At 40.3% G+C, this 17154-nt stretch overlaps 1 protein-coding gene across 1 annotated transcript in view; it reads right to left on the reverse strand.

Moving 5' to 3' along the window:
- Positions 1-17154, reverse strand: part of VPS50 (VPS50 subunit of EARP/GARPII complex) — a 96788-nt gene that overhangs the window by 5415 nt on the left and 74219 nt on the right. The window contains exons 23-25 of the mRNA XM_074864391.1: positions 3876-4024; positions 2669-2765; positions 2363-2521 (exon numbers count right to left, since the gene is read on the reverse strand). Coding sequence (XP_074720492.1) covers positions 2363-2521; positions 2669-2765; positions 3876-4024 — 405 coding nt within the window. The remainder of the gene's footprint in view (positions 1-2362; positions 2522-2668; positions 2766-3875; positions 4025-17154) is intronic.

The raw sequence follows: 17154 nt of genomic DNA on the forward strand, positions 1-17154 counted from the left end.
TAGAAAGCATACCACTTTCTAGTATATCATTCACAACATTACCTCAGTAATTTTTTTAAAAAAAAGGAAATACTGCTCTGTCGCCCAGAGGTGTAGTTCTCTGAAACTGACACCTCTGAAAATTAACCAAGTAGCTAATACTTCAAATGCCATTTTCGTTGCCTCACTCCCTAAACTCATCTTCAACTTTTTAAAGCCACTGAAGAAAATCCAGTGATGATCATAGAATCATAGAATAGTTTGGGTTGGAAGGGACCTTAAAGATCGTCTACCTCCAAGCCCCCTGCCATAGGCAGGGACACATTCTGCTAGATCAGGTTGCTCAAAATCCCGTCCAACCTGGCCTTGAACACTTCCACAACCTCTCTTTATCCCTTCTAGATACCTGCCCCATAAGCTTTCAAAGAAAACCTCAGAAATATTGTAACCACTTTTCATTCTTCAACCTTTTGCATTAGATAGTTCCTTGGTGCTTTAAAAGGAGCTAAGAGCACCTACTGACAAGAGTCCAAATCTAACCGTTTAGAAGTACACTGCAACGCTACATAACAATTCAGGTTGAGGGAAGGCACCTGTTTCCACCTGAAACATGAACAGCCTGGATGGATTTGAGCTGTTACTATGAGTGACAAACTAGTCATAACTGCATGTAATTACTGCTACATTTTGTGACTTACATAAAGTGAAATAGAAATCTGCTGCCAGTGACTAACGCCTCTATCGTTTAAAAAAAGTATCAAATGACTTAAATATAAAGCAGATTGATAATGAACTGCTCTGTGTAACAAGCAAAAGCAGTTTGTACTGCAGCCTATTACGACCATACTTGTCCAACAAAGTGCTTTCATTCCAAGGCTGTTAATCTAGGTGGTTTTTTCCTCTTTTTTTTTTTTTCCTCCTTTTTTTCCCCTCACCAAAAATTCAGTACGTGAAGAGAATCAGAAGGGAATCTCAGTAACCAATTTAACCTAGTATCTGACCAAATAACTGGTGTTTAACACAAATTTTTTGAAAGAGGAATTTGGCAAGAGGAAGCAGGGTATCACAGCGGCATGCTTTAACCAGCATACAACTCACTCCCCTGAAGATTAAGATGCCTAACACTCTGTGTTAATGAATTTCTTGAACAATCCTCTTTCCCCACTTCATCTGCTTCCATACATACTATGAGTGAGTACAGAATTTTGCGTATGTGTGCACATGGCTAAAATTAGTTGGTTATTACATTAAACATGGTTCTTACATCTGACACTTCTGGAGTCCCAGGGTACACAGCAAATCACTAATTGCTTAACAGTAATCTAAAAGCTTCTGTAGCAACTATTATTACCTATATAATGTAAAGGCCAGAAATGGTTTTAAATGGTATTAGCCCTGATTGTCCTGAAGCAAATTCAGCAGCAGCTGCACATCCACAAAAGGAAAAAAGTTCTACTGCAGAGACCAAATGTTCTAAGTACAAACTGATTTCAAAAAGCCATGGCAGAATAAAGAAGGGTAATCACAAAGATTCAGACAAATTCAGTGCAGTGACATATCCTTTATCAGATTCTCCCTTCTCTGCATTGATCTTTTTCTAAAGCAGAGAACAGCTACAAAGTACAAAGGTATAATCAAAACTGTTATTCAACACAGGTGCATAACTTTTCCTGTGATACATACTTCACATATCTTTAAAATAAAATTTTCAGTTTCTCTGTGAGAATCAGTATAATTCTACCACTACCAGAAATTCCTTCTAAAGACCTTTACAAATATCATTTAGGCATATATAAAAGGATGAGAGAGGGATTCTCCCAAGAACTGGTTCTGTATGCCATAAAACACAGCAAAGTATAACCACTTCTATTGAATGCAACTGAGAAGTTGGAAGAAAAACCTTCCCTTTCACCTTCCTTTTCAATGCTCACTTCTAAATATAGCAACTTCAATTAGATAGTGCACGGTCATTATTGATGTTGGTTTGACCTATAGCCTCTATGATACATCTCAAAGGCAACTGCTAAAATTATGCAGAACAGCAAACAGCCTTTGTTAAAAAAACGCACTATCTCAGGCCACTGGATTTTCCTCAGTGTTACTCCATTTACTACACATTTATCTACCATTCAAGACTTAAGACATGAAACTCATTAAACTTCTGTGGTCACTTTCACCCTCCATGTTAGTCAAAAAACTATCACTGAAAACAATCTGCTAGCAGCAAGAATAATGAAAATTCTGGACAGACCTCCTTACAATAACAACATTTGTCAGGATGCTGTATGGCTCTAACCATGCTACTTTAACAGTTTCAGTGAAGTATTACAGTAATTTGATGTTCATATAAACTCTAGCACACTGTTTCCCAGAAAGTATTCACCTTTAAAAGAGCATCTACATATACATTGTGTTGTGACATGATTTCCTTCACATCCCATTTCACATTAGCCATGAGAAGCAGCATTTGTTCATAATCAATGGCTTTAGCAGCAACAATCCAATAAACTGGTTTACGTAGTTCACTGGCAGTTGACACTGTCTGAAACAGAATACAAATAAAATTCAATACAGTAAATTTCTGGCTAATAAGAGCAATATATAACTACTATGTGCAAGTATTTGCATCATATTGTACAAGTTTGAAATCTTCTGTTTAAAAAACAGCTGTGAATTACACAATTCTGACCTGAGAATAGAACTGCTGAAGAAAAGGTTTCTTGGCAGCTGGCATCACTGCATCAAGATGAGGCTGCAGAAACTCAAACTGCTCAGCCAGAAATACCCTTTGAAAGCAAAGAAAATTTACTGTGAACTAAATGCAACATTTGGCATCTTTCTGTACAACTTTTACTTTCCAGTTGACATATTTTGCAATAACGATATGTAACCTTGGAAAATTCAGTCCTGAGAAGAACTGTATCAGTTTCATGCCAGCATATCAACAAGTATTCTCAATTCTGACAAATTTAAAATATGATTGCAAACAAGAAAATGCTTGAATAAAGAGACTAAGGCTTAAATATCAATAACTCATATTTCTATTTTACTCAGGATACACTGCAAAAGTCTGATCCACAGTCTAGTAAAGTCAGTGGACAAGTGTCCCATAATTTCCATAGTGCAGGGCAGTCAACATTAATATTAATAAATGTCAGACTTTCAAAATAACATTCCTCATTACTTACATACTAGCAAATCTTTAAAAGAGAGAATGTAAGATCATATTCTCAGGAGTAGGATTTGTTAGTAACGATGTAACAAAGAAATACATTTCTAACTAAGCATAAATGAATGCAAAACAAAATGAGCTCCTTTGAAAATATATTTTTAAAATGAACTTCTCATCTCTAAGTGTCATCTTGTGTGCGAAAAAAAATAATTTCTATCTGACTCTTATTATTATTTTGACCAAATAAAAAACACTTTGTAAGTTCTGCGTTACTTGCTCGTTATGATCTCTTCTTCACAGGTACGCTTCTACCCATTGCAAAGAACACTGCAATCCAAGGCAAACCAATACGAACTAAGAGTTTCAAGTCTCAGCCATCACCATTTAAGTACTTAATATAAGGTTTAGATGAATCATACAGATTAAATATTCCCATTAGCCTCTTTAATTTAAACTTTTTTCCATTAGATTTGGCCTTGTACAGTCAGACATTACCGGACCAGCTGCAGTAAAATTTCATTGCTTGTGCTTACAGGTGGTTAGATCAGATGGTTAGGCCCTAATACCTTTAATTAAGAAATTACCTCTGTCACTCATATTTAAAATCACATTGAGAGGTAGAAATTTTTGACCTCTCAAGAAGGTTTTGGTTTGTAATCACAATCTCTTAAACAATCTATAGCTTCCAGTGACCACTAAATGCAGTGTACAGTAAATAACCTACAGGGATTCCGTGGCCACCACTCTCTCCGCCAAACCGTACAGCGAATTGCCGGAAGTCAAAACTACGAGATGACTGAGATGTGGGCTTGGCACCTTCTCCTTTCTCTCTTCAGCAGCTGTGAGAGTTCCTGTGGGATCAGCAGAGACCTCCTAAAACAAAGAATTAAACAACTGAAACCCCACAAAACCAGCAAGAATGACTCCAGCTGAGCAGTTTCTGATAACAGATAAGATTAAGGAATGTTTCTAATTCCAAGGTACAATTTAAAACAAGACTGAATCAAAAGACAACCGCAGAGTTTCTATTTGAACAGTGTGGTGTTCAGGCAGGTGAAAAAAACCCCCATCATGTAGATCAATATCTGTCTCAGAGGAAAAAAAAAAAAGACAGAAAACAAACTTCTTACTGCACCATACAGACTTTAGCCCAACTGCCTACTGGGAGATTGACTTCTCATCCTTGGAGCTAGTATCTTCAATCTGACAGCAACCAAATAAGGAGACAAATCAAAGGAATATTACTTATGCACGGGCTTTACCGCTTATGTGAGCTGTGGCTAACTTAAGTAAAATACAAATCATGTTTTTAACCAAGTTCTCATTCCATGAAAACTTCCATCCTGCAGACATCTTGACTGTAGAAAGCAAGGAAAAGAATCTGTAATAAGAAACAGGTTACACCAATGCCCTGTTGCAAAATTAAAAACAAAACAAAACCCCAACAAAAAGCAAAACAACTAAAACCAGAAAAAAAAAAAAAAAAAGGTAGAAGAAAATGGAATGGTGTGGAATTGAGGGGAGAAACTAGGGGCAGGGGGGGGAAACCAGTGGGCAGGAAACCAGGGAGCGTGAAAAAGAGAAAAAAAAAAAAAGGAAAAAAAAGAGGGAAAAACCCCACCTCTACATTTGAGGAATGTAAGTACAAGTTACAGCTAGAAGAAGAATCACAGAAGGAAGAAATTCCCAGAGGCGTCATATTGGTCTAAGTAGGTATATAAATGGACACCCTCTGAAGCTTAGCTATTTGCCAAAACCGTATCAGGACATGAAAACATAAACATAGTTCTGTCTTTAGATTAATTACTCATACCGTGCTTACTGCTTACACACAGGCCTTAAACATACAAGAAATGCTACAAAGCAAAGGTGATACAGAACCCAGAACATGAAGAAGGTAGGCATGATATGGCACTGATTTCTTAAGTAAGAGTCTTCCATGACCCTGGGGATAGAAACTCTGTAGCCAGACAGGGGCTACAACAAATCAGCCTATTTGTATGAAATGAAAATAAATTTAGGCACTAACACAGTGACAAAGTAGTGGTAAAAATAATTTCTTCAAAAGCAAGATCAGCTACACAACATGCCTGCTGTAAAGCAATGTATGAACACACAACCAGTATGACCACAATAATGCTTAAACATGACACTTATGGTTGGACTCAAAAAAAAATTTAGCATAATTCTCAGGTTGCTATAAAACTGGACAAAGATGAAGCCAAAAACATGATAATAAATAAACCGGTTCCAGTTTGTGGTTTGCTTTTTTTTTCCCCAACTGGAGATAGAAATAAATTGAGAGGAAATTGCAGTGAAGTAACTAAAGATTCAGGAACAGGAGGAAGAAAAATAGACTCAGGCTGACCACAACAGTCACCAGGAGTTTCTTTGAGGCTTCACAGCAGAGAACAACTGTGAGGAGTGACACAAAATGGAGTAATTGCTATTCACATGTTTTTCAGACAGTTTTGCTTAAGAAAAGGAGAGCAGTGAGCACTAGAAACACTGATGGAACTAAGTGGTGGTCTAACTCATTCTAAATATCAGGATTGAGATAAGGAAGAATATTGTAGATCTTGAAAAGCCAAGAGAAAAGGTACTGCACAGATGATCGGGTGAAAAGGGGAACAACAACAGGGAGGTTACTCTGGTGGCAAAATATCTAACAGACCCACTGTGGTTACATCACAGCAATTAAAGGCATGGTGGGTGACAATTGATCATGTCAAAATGTGTAAGGACTTTGTGAGAATTTAAGTGATACAGAATGAGCAGAAAGATCAAAACTTTGCTGCTATAGACAAAGCAGCACCAGAATTTGTTTACTGCTTGGATGAAAGCCAAGCCAAAAGTGACATTAAGACTATAAAACAACCGGGAAGATAATAGTGTCCAAATTGTTAAAAATGGTTTGAGGTGTGGAGGAACAACAACAACAACAACAAAAAAAAATCACAAGTTCCACTTTAACTATCTTGGATTTTAGCTGACAGTTGCCTCCTGTAATGTGACAGCCCAAGGCAACATGGAGGTGGATTTGCTAAGTCAGAAAGGCTCTTTCAGTTCTGTGTCTCCGGAAGACGTCAAACACAAACATAAAAATGGGCTACAGCAGATGGAACAAAGTGCAGACTGGGAAAGTGGAGTTCTCACTATCAAGGGAGAGGAAAGTATCTTCAGACTTCTAAAAAATTTTGTAATAGGTTACAGAAGCAGAAAGTGGATAAATCAGGGAGTCTTGAAGGATCCCCACAGAAATTCTGACATTAAAAACAAAGACTGCTGACTGAGCAATACCCTCAACACATCATTTGTAGTGTTAAAAGATCTCACAGAAATAGATCAATGAGCAGAAGATAAACCGTCTAAAAGAAGCTTATGGTAAATGTATCAGATACAGTTGCACCGAGCGTGGGAACAATTATAAAGGCTAGCCACATCACTATGTTATACGAAAAATGAATTTCCTTTGCTCTGATCTGTGTTCACATTCAGCCAGATAAACTTGCAATTAAACTGGTCAGACATTTCACAATACCATGAAGTTTGCATTCTGCCGAGTCTCAGAATGGATAAGCAAGGCCAAAGGCCTGGATATTTGCTAAAACTCACGTGACCTCTTTCAGGCAGCTTTGAAGATACCTACCCAGCGCATCCACAAGTATACCGCACACAGGTAATAACATCTAGTCATCTAGGCATAACAGTCAATTCTCTAAAAATATTGAGCCAAAGACACCGCTGATTAATTATCAAAATCCACTCTTTATCTTCCTTCTCTTTTTCACTTCATGTCATTCTCAGAAAACCCAAACCAAACCAAAATAAATGAGCAGCTTTAAAATGTTTACACATGATAAAAATCCAAACCCATAGCTCACCAACCAATTCTCTATTCTAAGGAGAGACAGTAAGCCACATAGCTGGGGGAAGGGTATTGGTGTTAAAGATTTAAGCGTCTTTGTTTTTTTCAAAGACTAATAACAAATTATGCAAAAATCAAATATTATAAAGACTTCAAAGGAGACTGTCTCGTCAGTATTGAGATGCATTTTAAATAACTTTTTTTCTACCCCACTGCCTCCCATCAAGGTAGATACCTTGTGAACCTTTTAAACGCCAAAATCACGTTGCACCTGAAGACACAAAATGTACATGAGACAACTGGTTAAGTCAAAGATATGCTAGGGTTCAACTAGGGAGTCAAATACACTGGCCAAACACAGTAGGAGCATTTCATTCTCCTAACTTGTTCTAAAAAAACAGGCACCGCAAAAGCATGTTGATAGTAAAAAGGAAGCCCAAGGAAACAGCTAGTGTGCCAACCCCCAAGAAAAGCACAAGATCATTCTGAAAGGGCCTCAGTGATGCATGTGTTTTTGACTCTAGACTTCATTAACAGAAATGATCTACTGACTGAAAGCAGCAATAATGGGGCAAAACATGCAGGCTGGAACAGGAAAAAAGGCTACAGACTATTTAAAGAAATCAGATGTTTTGCAATGGGCTGGACTTGTTAATGTTAACCCTTCCAGTAATTTAAGAAAATCTACAAGACAATCTTTGTCAGAGATTCCCTTTGAGTACCCATGGAGAACAAGTAAAGTCTCATAAAACTGAAATTAGGTAAAAAGATGCCAATCTCAAGAAGGGGAGGAGAAGGAGGGTCAGGAGGAGAAGAGTAGAAGCCAGGAAATTAAATAGCAGCCAGACTAACTTTAATTTCAAGAAATGCCAAGTTACACTGAGAACATATTGTAGCACCCAGCACCAAGCGTGCAGAGAGCAATAGCAAAGCAGAATGAACTTGCTTAGCTTTTCTCTGTGTCAGAGAAGCAGGTCTTGCTGATAGAGCAGAATTGTGACATATGTAAGACGTATTACAGCCCACATAACATCCCTGTACGCAAACGGGGCAAAATACAGATTTGATAAAATAATTTCAAGGTACGTGTGGAACTGATGCAAATTGCTTTTCTCCTTCCTTGCCAAACAGGTAAAAAACCACAGTGATTAAAAAAACCCAAAAACATAAAAGCCAAAACAAAACCAAAAAACATTTCATCAAAAGCACCAAACGAATCTGAACAATAACGAAATCAACTGCAGTAGGCACAGCAGTACAGGTTAACCAGCGTTCCATGTAGACACCTTACAGCAGGTCTTATCTATTCAGTTTTCTCTGGTCTAACTCCTTCATACTGACATTGGAAAAGAACAGAGTTTTCTAATGCTACACATGATTGGCATACACAACTAGCAATTATTTATAAAAGCTGCTTTGCTATAAACGCCTGAAAATATCAGGATACAGAAACGTTAAAGCAGGCTTATGACTGCTTTACCTGTTTAAGGGTTGCTAATAACAGTAGTTTGAACTATAGTGTGTCCTTTGGGAAGTATCTTTATGCGATATCTATCTTTGAATTAAATTTCATCTGGAATGCGTTTTTACAACAGAAAGGCACGTATTAGCAAACAACAGGTATCAAATAAGCTTGAGCGTGATATTGTTTGATTAATTGTTGGGTATTTTACTTGAGCACTTAATTGTTTACTCCCATGAAGAAATTCTTTAATGAATAGGAAGAAAAAAATAAATAAATCTGTGTAAGGAACAAGCCTCTCCTTCAATCTCTTCCTCCAAAAAATGTCTCCTAGCACAAGAGAATACTTTCATTTCAATAGTTTGGCTGAACCCAGTGGCAAACCTCTGTTAAGCCTTCCATCTTAGTGGGAAGAAGAGACTATAATCTAATTACCTAAATCAGAAGTATGAACTACCTAATCTAATTATTTAAGTCAAAAGTTTGACATGCAATTTGCAAGAAAAACCTTTTTAAGGGGCCTGATCTCATTGTGAGTTCAGAAACATGTATTTATTTCAGTTATCCAAACAGAATTTATGACCAAAATAACCAATTATCTGCCACTTATGGTGGAGATCGTTAACAGTTAATTATAATCATCCACTTTCACTAACTTTAAACAAAAAACAGTAAACCCCACAACTTGCCCCCAGCACACAAAGTTTTGCAGATCACACTAATAACCAATGATCTCTCAAAACTGAGTTTCTCCTGACCTAACATTTTTTGCATAAGACTTTAGCTTTAGAATTGTTTTAATATACATACACAATAGGAACAATTTTAGTTTTGATTCTGCTACGAGCAAATGGCAATACCTCTAAATGCTACTGAAGAAATACTGATCTTCAAGGAATAAGTGGTGTTTGAAAGTCATGGAAAAAAACAGACAATCTGAAAAGGGTAAGGCAGTCAAACAGTCTATAGCAGTTCTGACATACCAACACTGTTACCAAGATCTTGATGTGCACTGCTGATGAAGAAGGAAAAGCAGACTGCCCACAGATGTTTACCTAAGACAGGATAGCTCTATCATCTCTGATTATGAAACTGTAATTGATAGTTTCTATAATATTATGAGCATAGAGTACAAGAAAATAAACACTGATCAAAAAGCAGAACCCCTTATCGTATTCAAAGGCTGTCTGAACTCAACTAACTCCAAGTAGTTGCATAATATACAATAATTTTTTATTAGAAGAAATGTACTGAAAGCAACAAGTCAGGTTTTTTCCCCTCCCCCTTCAACTTACACATCCCTAACAGTTCTTGAAACTTGATGCTGAAAACCACAGGTAAAACCAGTTGTAAAACCATACCGCATTCAAGGGTAACAGTGCTTTTGAATATGACATAAATGCATTAAGGTTTAAAATGGTACTTTTCAATACTCCTACTACATTTTTAAATTGAAAGATTAGCATTTTCTTACTGAGGGGCACAAAGCTTACAAAGCAGGTAATCTTGACTCAGCCCTTAGGAAACAGTCAAATGTAAATAATGTAAGCTACTACCATGATCACCACTCAACACACTTTGAGAGAGCAGATAATTAAAAACCAAACAACAAACCATCTTGAGAAACTATGTTATCAATTTTCTATTTATTTATAATCCTTTGCAGGCAAGCGATACCTTTACAGCATTGTAAGTGCTGCGCAAGGGATCCCCAAGCTCGCCAATGCACGCACTTCGCACCAGCCCCAGGCCTGAGTTGATCAGCAGCGCCTTGAGGTAGGCATGAGGCTTCAGATTTCGAAAGTGTGGATCCTCCATGCTCTTTGCCACAAAACAGGCATGCCCCAGACCTCAGTTGGGTCAGTCCCACTGGCTTCAGTAACAGACTTCAATAAAATCTGTGTAGAAACTTCTGGGATCTTTGCATTCCATTTATTTCTTAGTGTTCAAAGTTAAATGACAGACTTTTTGCATAAAAAATTACCAACAGTTACCAAGTTTATCTACTATCCTGTCTAACCTAACGCAGTAGGGCCTCTATCGGGAATCACTATGTGCTTATAGACAATTGAGAAAATGAGTCTTTAGCTATGCTTTAAAAAACAAATATAAAATGAGCCTCCACAGAAAAGCACACCCACTACTACACTGTTGAGAACCTGAAGCGTTACCTTACAAAAACATGTAACTAAATCTGGTCCAGTCACACACATTTTTACTGCAGCATTTTTCTTCTCCAAAGAAAGATTTTCAGGAGCTGCTGCCAGTTCCCAGGTGCTAAGCTGTGACTCTGCGGACACCTTCACTCCTCCAGGACTAGGAATCAGCCATAAGTTTTCGGTGCCGAGCAAAAAGAGTCTGAAGTGACTAAAATGAGATGGTTCAGTGACTGTCCGAGGAGAGACAAAGCAATTCCCAAAACCCAGAAGTAAGCTAGAAAACTTCAGTAAATCATTCCAGTCTACTTGGGTAATACAATCAAACAAAAAAAAAGTTGTATGAAAAGCTCTAAATGAATAACGTGAGGAAGCAAAACAGCTGCAGAAGGCCTAGCATATTCTCAAAGTGCTTGTCATGTCAGAACTTTCTTTTGTATACAAAGAGCTCTCTTCCCTTGACAAGCAATTCACACAACACCTTAAACATTGCCATTATGTATGTTGTACAAATCTTTTCAAGAAGAGGAAGAAAAAACCCTCACAAATTGTCTTTTGTTTTGTGTTGGGGTGGGTTTTTTTTTTTTCTCTTCAGGCTTTTTTTTTCTCCTCTGAAGGAGCAGGAGACCAAGCGAGGATTGTAAAAGTTGCAGAAATTATCTTCAGCCAAACAAAACCTCACCAAGAATCACAGTTCACAACTACCATTTCAGTGAGGAGCTTAGCTATGTCTTTTAGAAGCAGCATCCTGTGCTGGGCCCTGTGATGTCAAGTAACAAATTCCACAGCCTAGACTCTCCAGAGCTTGCCATTGCTATGCCAAACCAGGACGTAACATGGTACATGTCCACACCAAGTAACGCAGGACTGTGCTGTGACATTTTAAGTAAAACTGAATTGTTTGTTTCCAGAAATGGGACCAGCATAACTGGACCGTACCATTCCACAGCATCAAAGGGTCAAAGCCAAAATGGGCTGGAAAGTCAGGCATGAAGAAAAAAGTTGTTCCTCCCATTATTCCTTATCTTATTTGTACAGCTGAAAAATCTACATTTTCCATCTCTGCACCATCAATCTCTAACATACTGTCTCTGCCAAAAGTTATATACTTTATGGGGAAAGAGTCCAAAAGCTAAAGACAGACTCTAAAACACATTAACCAATACTTCTTTATACCACTGATTCCTTCCATCTACTCTTCTATACATTGCATTGCAGTGCTTATATACTATACCACAGTGATTTATTTTCTACTGCTGCAAGTCACAGTAACTCAACAAACTTCATTCTAAATCTCAGTTTTACTTGAGCAAGCCAGTTTGCAATGAAATATTTATGAGTATTCCATGGTTATTTGCCTCCAAAATCTCACTTTTGGAAGCAGCAGTATCACTCAAGGCAGCTATTTGCATACACAGGACATTCACAAACAACATCTAGGTAATGGCAGTACCATGACTAAGTTACATTTTGTGAAGACAAGGAAGCTGCTTAGAGACAGCTAAAGCAAGGAATCAGAAGTAGAAATTTCCCTTCCGAATCACCAGTTATCATAGATCACATCAATCTGATTGATGCCTTGTACCTACTTGGGGGTTTACTGGTCTCAGTGGACTAATATGAACATCATTACTGTTGCAAAAACACATTCCTGTAGAAGTGACAAACACAAGAACCAAATGTGTGTAGGTATCTCTACATATCCCACGCAGGGGAACTGTCAGTGAGGAGACATCGGTAGCTCAGAAACAGACACTTGTTTCAATGTGTTTGGCCTAATCAAAACTGCACCTTATCATTATAAGCAAGGCTGAAACAGTAGCACTTCGTCCTCCCCTTTTCACTCTTCTCTTCCCGTGTTTTCCTTTTAATACATCCTGCTGGTATGAATGAAACACAGCTTGCAGAGTGCTATTTCTGGAGGATCCAAATTATTTGCGCTGAAGCTGCTGCATGGCAGAAATCTGTACTGAAGTTATTTCGTACTAGCTGTGGAAAGGCCTGAATAGGAAGTTCAGATACACCTATGAAGCTCAGTGCAACGTAGCTAAACAAATTTTTAAAAGTCATATTGTTATCTTACCTCTCAGAAATGAAACTGCACCCTAATCAACTTTAAAGCAAATACTCAAAGTGCTTTTTATACTTTTGAATAGGACCTCACAAGAAGACTCCCCTCACTAGTCAAACCTAAGGACTATTACCCTCTTCTGGTTTTTCAGGTAGGTAGCGACGACATTAGCAGGAGAAGTATTAAATCAATGAAGAGAGATTTCAGGGCCTTGGGGAAACTGCTCAAGGGGTCGGGGGCACAGGTTGTGTTCTCCTCCATCCCTCCAGTTGGGGGGATGGATGAGGATGAACACCGAAGAACACAGCAGATGAATTCGTGGCTTCAAGACTGGTGTCACCATCAGGGCTTTGGTTTTTTTGATCATGGGTTGGTATACAGGGCACCAGACCTCTGGGTGTTAGATGGGATGCACCTGTCCCAGAAGGGGAAGAGGATCTTGGGGCAGGAGTTAGCTGGGCTCATTGACAGAGCTTTAAACTAAATTTGAAGGGGGAAGGGGGCAAAACACCAGCCCATCTGAAGTGCATGTATACCAATGCACACAGCATGGGTAACAAACAGGAGGAGCTCGAAGCCGTGATGAAACAGGAAAATTATGATGTTGTGGCTATCACAGAAACATGGTGGGATGTCTCCCATGACTGGAGCGCGCCAGTTGATGGCTACAAGCTCTTTAGAAGGGATAGACAAGGAAGGAGAGGCGGTGGGGTAGCACTGTATGTTAGGGACTGTTATGATTGCCTTGAATACAAGTGCAGTGAAGACAGGGTGGAGGGTCTTTGTGTTAGAATCAGGGGGAAGGCCAACAAGGCAGATGTTGTAGTAGGAGTCTACTATAGGCCACCCATCCAGGACAGAGAGGTGGATGAAATATTCTATAGGCACTTGGGTGAAGTCTCACGATTGCTTGCCCTTGTTCTTGTGGGGGACTTCAACTTCCCAGACATCTGCTGGAAATACAACACAGCAGAGCGTGACCAGTTCCGGAGATTCCTGGAATGTGTGGGGGACAACTTCCTAACACAGCTGGTGAGAGAACCAACCAGAGAAGGTGCCCTGCTGGATCTCCTCCTTGTGAACTGAGAAGGACTGGTGGATGATGTGGTGGTTGGAGGATGACTAGGGCACAGCGATCATGAAATAATAGAGTTCTCTATTCTTAGAGAGGCCAGGAGAGGGCTAAGCAGGACTGACATCCTGGACTGCCAAAGGGCTGACTTTGTCTTGTTTAGGCACCAGCTTGACAGGATCCCTTGGGAGATAGTCCTGAAGGGTATAGGGGTCCAGGAAGGCTGGGCGCTCTTTAAGAAGGAAGTGTTTATGGCTCAGGAGCAGGCAGTCCCCAGGTGCTCTAAGTGGAGCAGGCAGCAGAGAAGACCACACTGGCTGAACAGGGAGCTTTGGCTGCAACTCAAGGAGAAAAGGAGAGTTTACAGCCTTTGGAGGAAGGGGCTAGCCACTCACAGTGATTACAAAGATGCTGTGAGGCTATGCAGGGCAGAAATCAGGAGGTCCAAAGCCCAGCTGGAAATTAATCTGGCTTCAGCAATCAAAGATAACAAGAAATGTTTCTATAAGTATGTCAATAGCAAAAGAAAGACCAGGGAGAGTCTCCATCCCCTGCTAGATGCTGAAGGAAACTTGGTAGCAAGTGATGAGGAAAAGGTTGAGGTACTTAATGCCTTCTTTCCCTCAGTCTTTAATAACAAGACTAGTTCTATTGAGGGAATCCAGCCCCCTCAGCCAGATGATAGAGACTGGGAGAACGACCCCCCCGCAATCCAGGAGAGAGTCAGTGACCTGCTGCATCACATAGACATACACAAGTCTATGGGACCGGATGGGATACACCCAAGAGTGCTGAAGGAGCTGGCTGGGGTGCTCGCCAAGCTGCTTTCCATCATTTACCAGCAGTCCTGGCTGACCGGGGAGGTCCCGACAGATTGGAAACTGGCCAGTGTGACGCCCATGTATAAGAAGGGTCAGAAGGATGATCCAGGAAATTACAGGCCTGTCAGCTTGACTTTGGTACCCGTGAAGCTGATGGAGCAGCTCATCCAGAGTACCATCTTACACCACATGCAGGACAACCAGGGCATCAGGCCCAGACAGCATGGGTTTATGAAAGGCAGGTCATGCTTGACAAACCTGATCTCCTTCTACAACAGGGCGACCCGGTTATTGGATGAGGGAAAGGCTGTGGATGTAGTTTACCTTGACTTTAGCAAGGCCTTTGACACCGTTTCCTACAGCATTCTCCTGGCGAAACTGGCTGCTTGAGACTTAGATGATCGCACGCTTTGCTGGGTAAAAAACCGGCTGGATGGCCGGGCCCAAAGAGTTGTGGTGAATGGAGTTAAATCCAGTTGGAGGCCGGTCACAAGTGGTGTCCCCCAGGGCTCGGTTTTGGGGCCACTCTTGTTTAACATCTTTATTGATGATCTAGACGAAGGGATCGAGTGCACCCTCAGTAAGTTTGCAGATGACACCAAGTTGGGTGGGAGTGTTGATCTGCTCGAGGGTAGGGAGGCTCTGCAGAGAGACCTGGACAGGCTGGAGCGATGGGCTAAGGCCAACTGTATGAGGTTCAATAAGGCCAAATGCTGGGTGCTGCACTTGGGCCACAACAACCCCCAGCAGCGCTACAGGCTTGGGGAGGAGTGGCTGGAGAGCTGCCAGTCAGAGAGGGACCTGGGGGGGTTGATTGACAGCCGGCTGAACATGAGCCAGCAGTGTGCCCAGGTGGCCAAGAAAGCCAATGGCATCCTGGCCTGTATCAGAAATAGTGTGGCCAGCAGGGACAGGGAAGTGATCTTACCCCTGTACTTGGCACTGGTGAGGCTGCACCTCGATTACTGTGTTCAGTTTTGGGCCCCTCACTACAAAAAGGACATTGAATTACTCAAGCGTGTCCAGAGAAGGGCAACGAAGCTGGTGAGGGGTGTGGAGCACATGTCGTACGAGGAGCGGCTGAGGGAACTGGGGTTGTTTAGTCTGGAGAAGAGGAGGCTGAGGGGAGACCTCATTGCCCTCTACAGCTGTCTGAAAGGAGGTTGCAGAGAGCTGGGGATGAGACTCTTTAACCAAGTAACAAGCGATAGGACAAGAGGGAATGGCCTCAAGTTGCACCAGGGAAGGTTTAGACTAGATGTCAGGAAGTATTTCTTTACAGAACGGGTTATTAGGCAGTGGAATGGATTGCCCAGGGAGGTGGTGGAATCCCCATCCCTGGAGGTGTTTAAGAGTAGGGTTGACATAGCGCTGAGAGATATGGTGTAGATGGGAACTGGCAGTGTTTGGTTAATGGTTGGACTAGATGATCATCAAGGTCCTTTCCAACCTAGTTGATTCTGTGATTCTGTGAATTAGCCTACAAGTAGCTCAGACACAGAAAACTGGTTAATCATTGTAAGCTCCCAGAACACTTCCACATAACTTACTATAAGAAAGCAAATCAGTAGGCCCCTTTTTTTTTATTTTTTAACTAAACCTATTTCATTTACCTATCAAAAGAAATTACACACCATACTTAAACTAGTATTAATACTAGCAGCGCAGAGATTAACAAAAGCTATACCTGGACAAAACCTCATTACTGGTGTATTTATTTTAAATAGGAAGCATATTTAAAGCAGTAGTGCCTAAAGAACATGCTTGATCAATCTAGTAAAGAGTTAAGTCCCTTCATCATTGTAATTTGGATTACATCGTACAAAACATCCAAGTTACAAACATGTTTTTGTATCATAAATATGAGGAGGGGGCACTTTTACTTCCAACTGAAGTCATCAGGTTTGATGGTTATTGTTTGGGGTTTTTTGTTCACTATGTTTATTATTATATTAGTGTAGGAGCAGCATATAGACTTTGAATAATATGTATCACAGCTGAGGTGTCACATTATTGCCCTATGGTGAAGTTAACACGACCGGAAGGCATGTTCATATCTCAGCTATTTCCTGTTCACAGTCTAAAACATTAATCTAAACTGCAGGTGGATTTTCTGCAGTTTATAAAGTACAATTGGCTTTGCTATGAAGTATTAGATTGCGAAACAGAGAAGTGATTCAGCTATAGTTGAGTACTGCTTAGAGGGGACAATGACCCTCCAGCAGAAGCAGGGGGTATGTGATGCATGAGGAGGCATGCAGGGAAGAGGAGAGGAAGCGCTTTAAATTGCTGCAGCCTTTTTTGCTCAGTGGCTCTGAGTCAGAAACCCAACTCTCTGTCTCTCAGTGGTCCAACTGAAAACGAGGATAGTACTTCTCTCTCAAGTATGGTGAGTATACTGTAAGTACAGTAGGTACTAAAAGGGCACACAGTTCTTGCACTGTAATAATAGGGAAGTATAAACTTGGAATAGAGCAGTTCCATAAGGTCCTATTGGGAACATCTCCAATCGACCTCCATACTCTTCATACAGAAGATGCTACAAAGATGTGA

The sequence above is a fragment of the Strix uralensis genome, chromosome 1, assembly GCF_047716275.1.
Source record: "Strix uralensis isolate ZFMK-TIS-50842 chromosome 1, bStrUra1, whole genome shotgun sequence".
NCBI lineage: Eukaryota > Metazoa > Chordata > Aves > Strigiformes > Strigidae > Strix > Strix uralensis.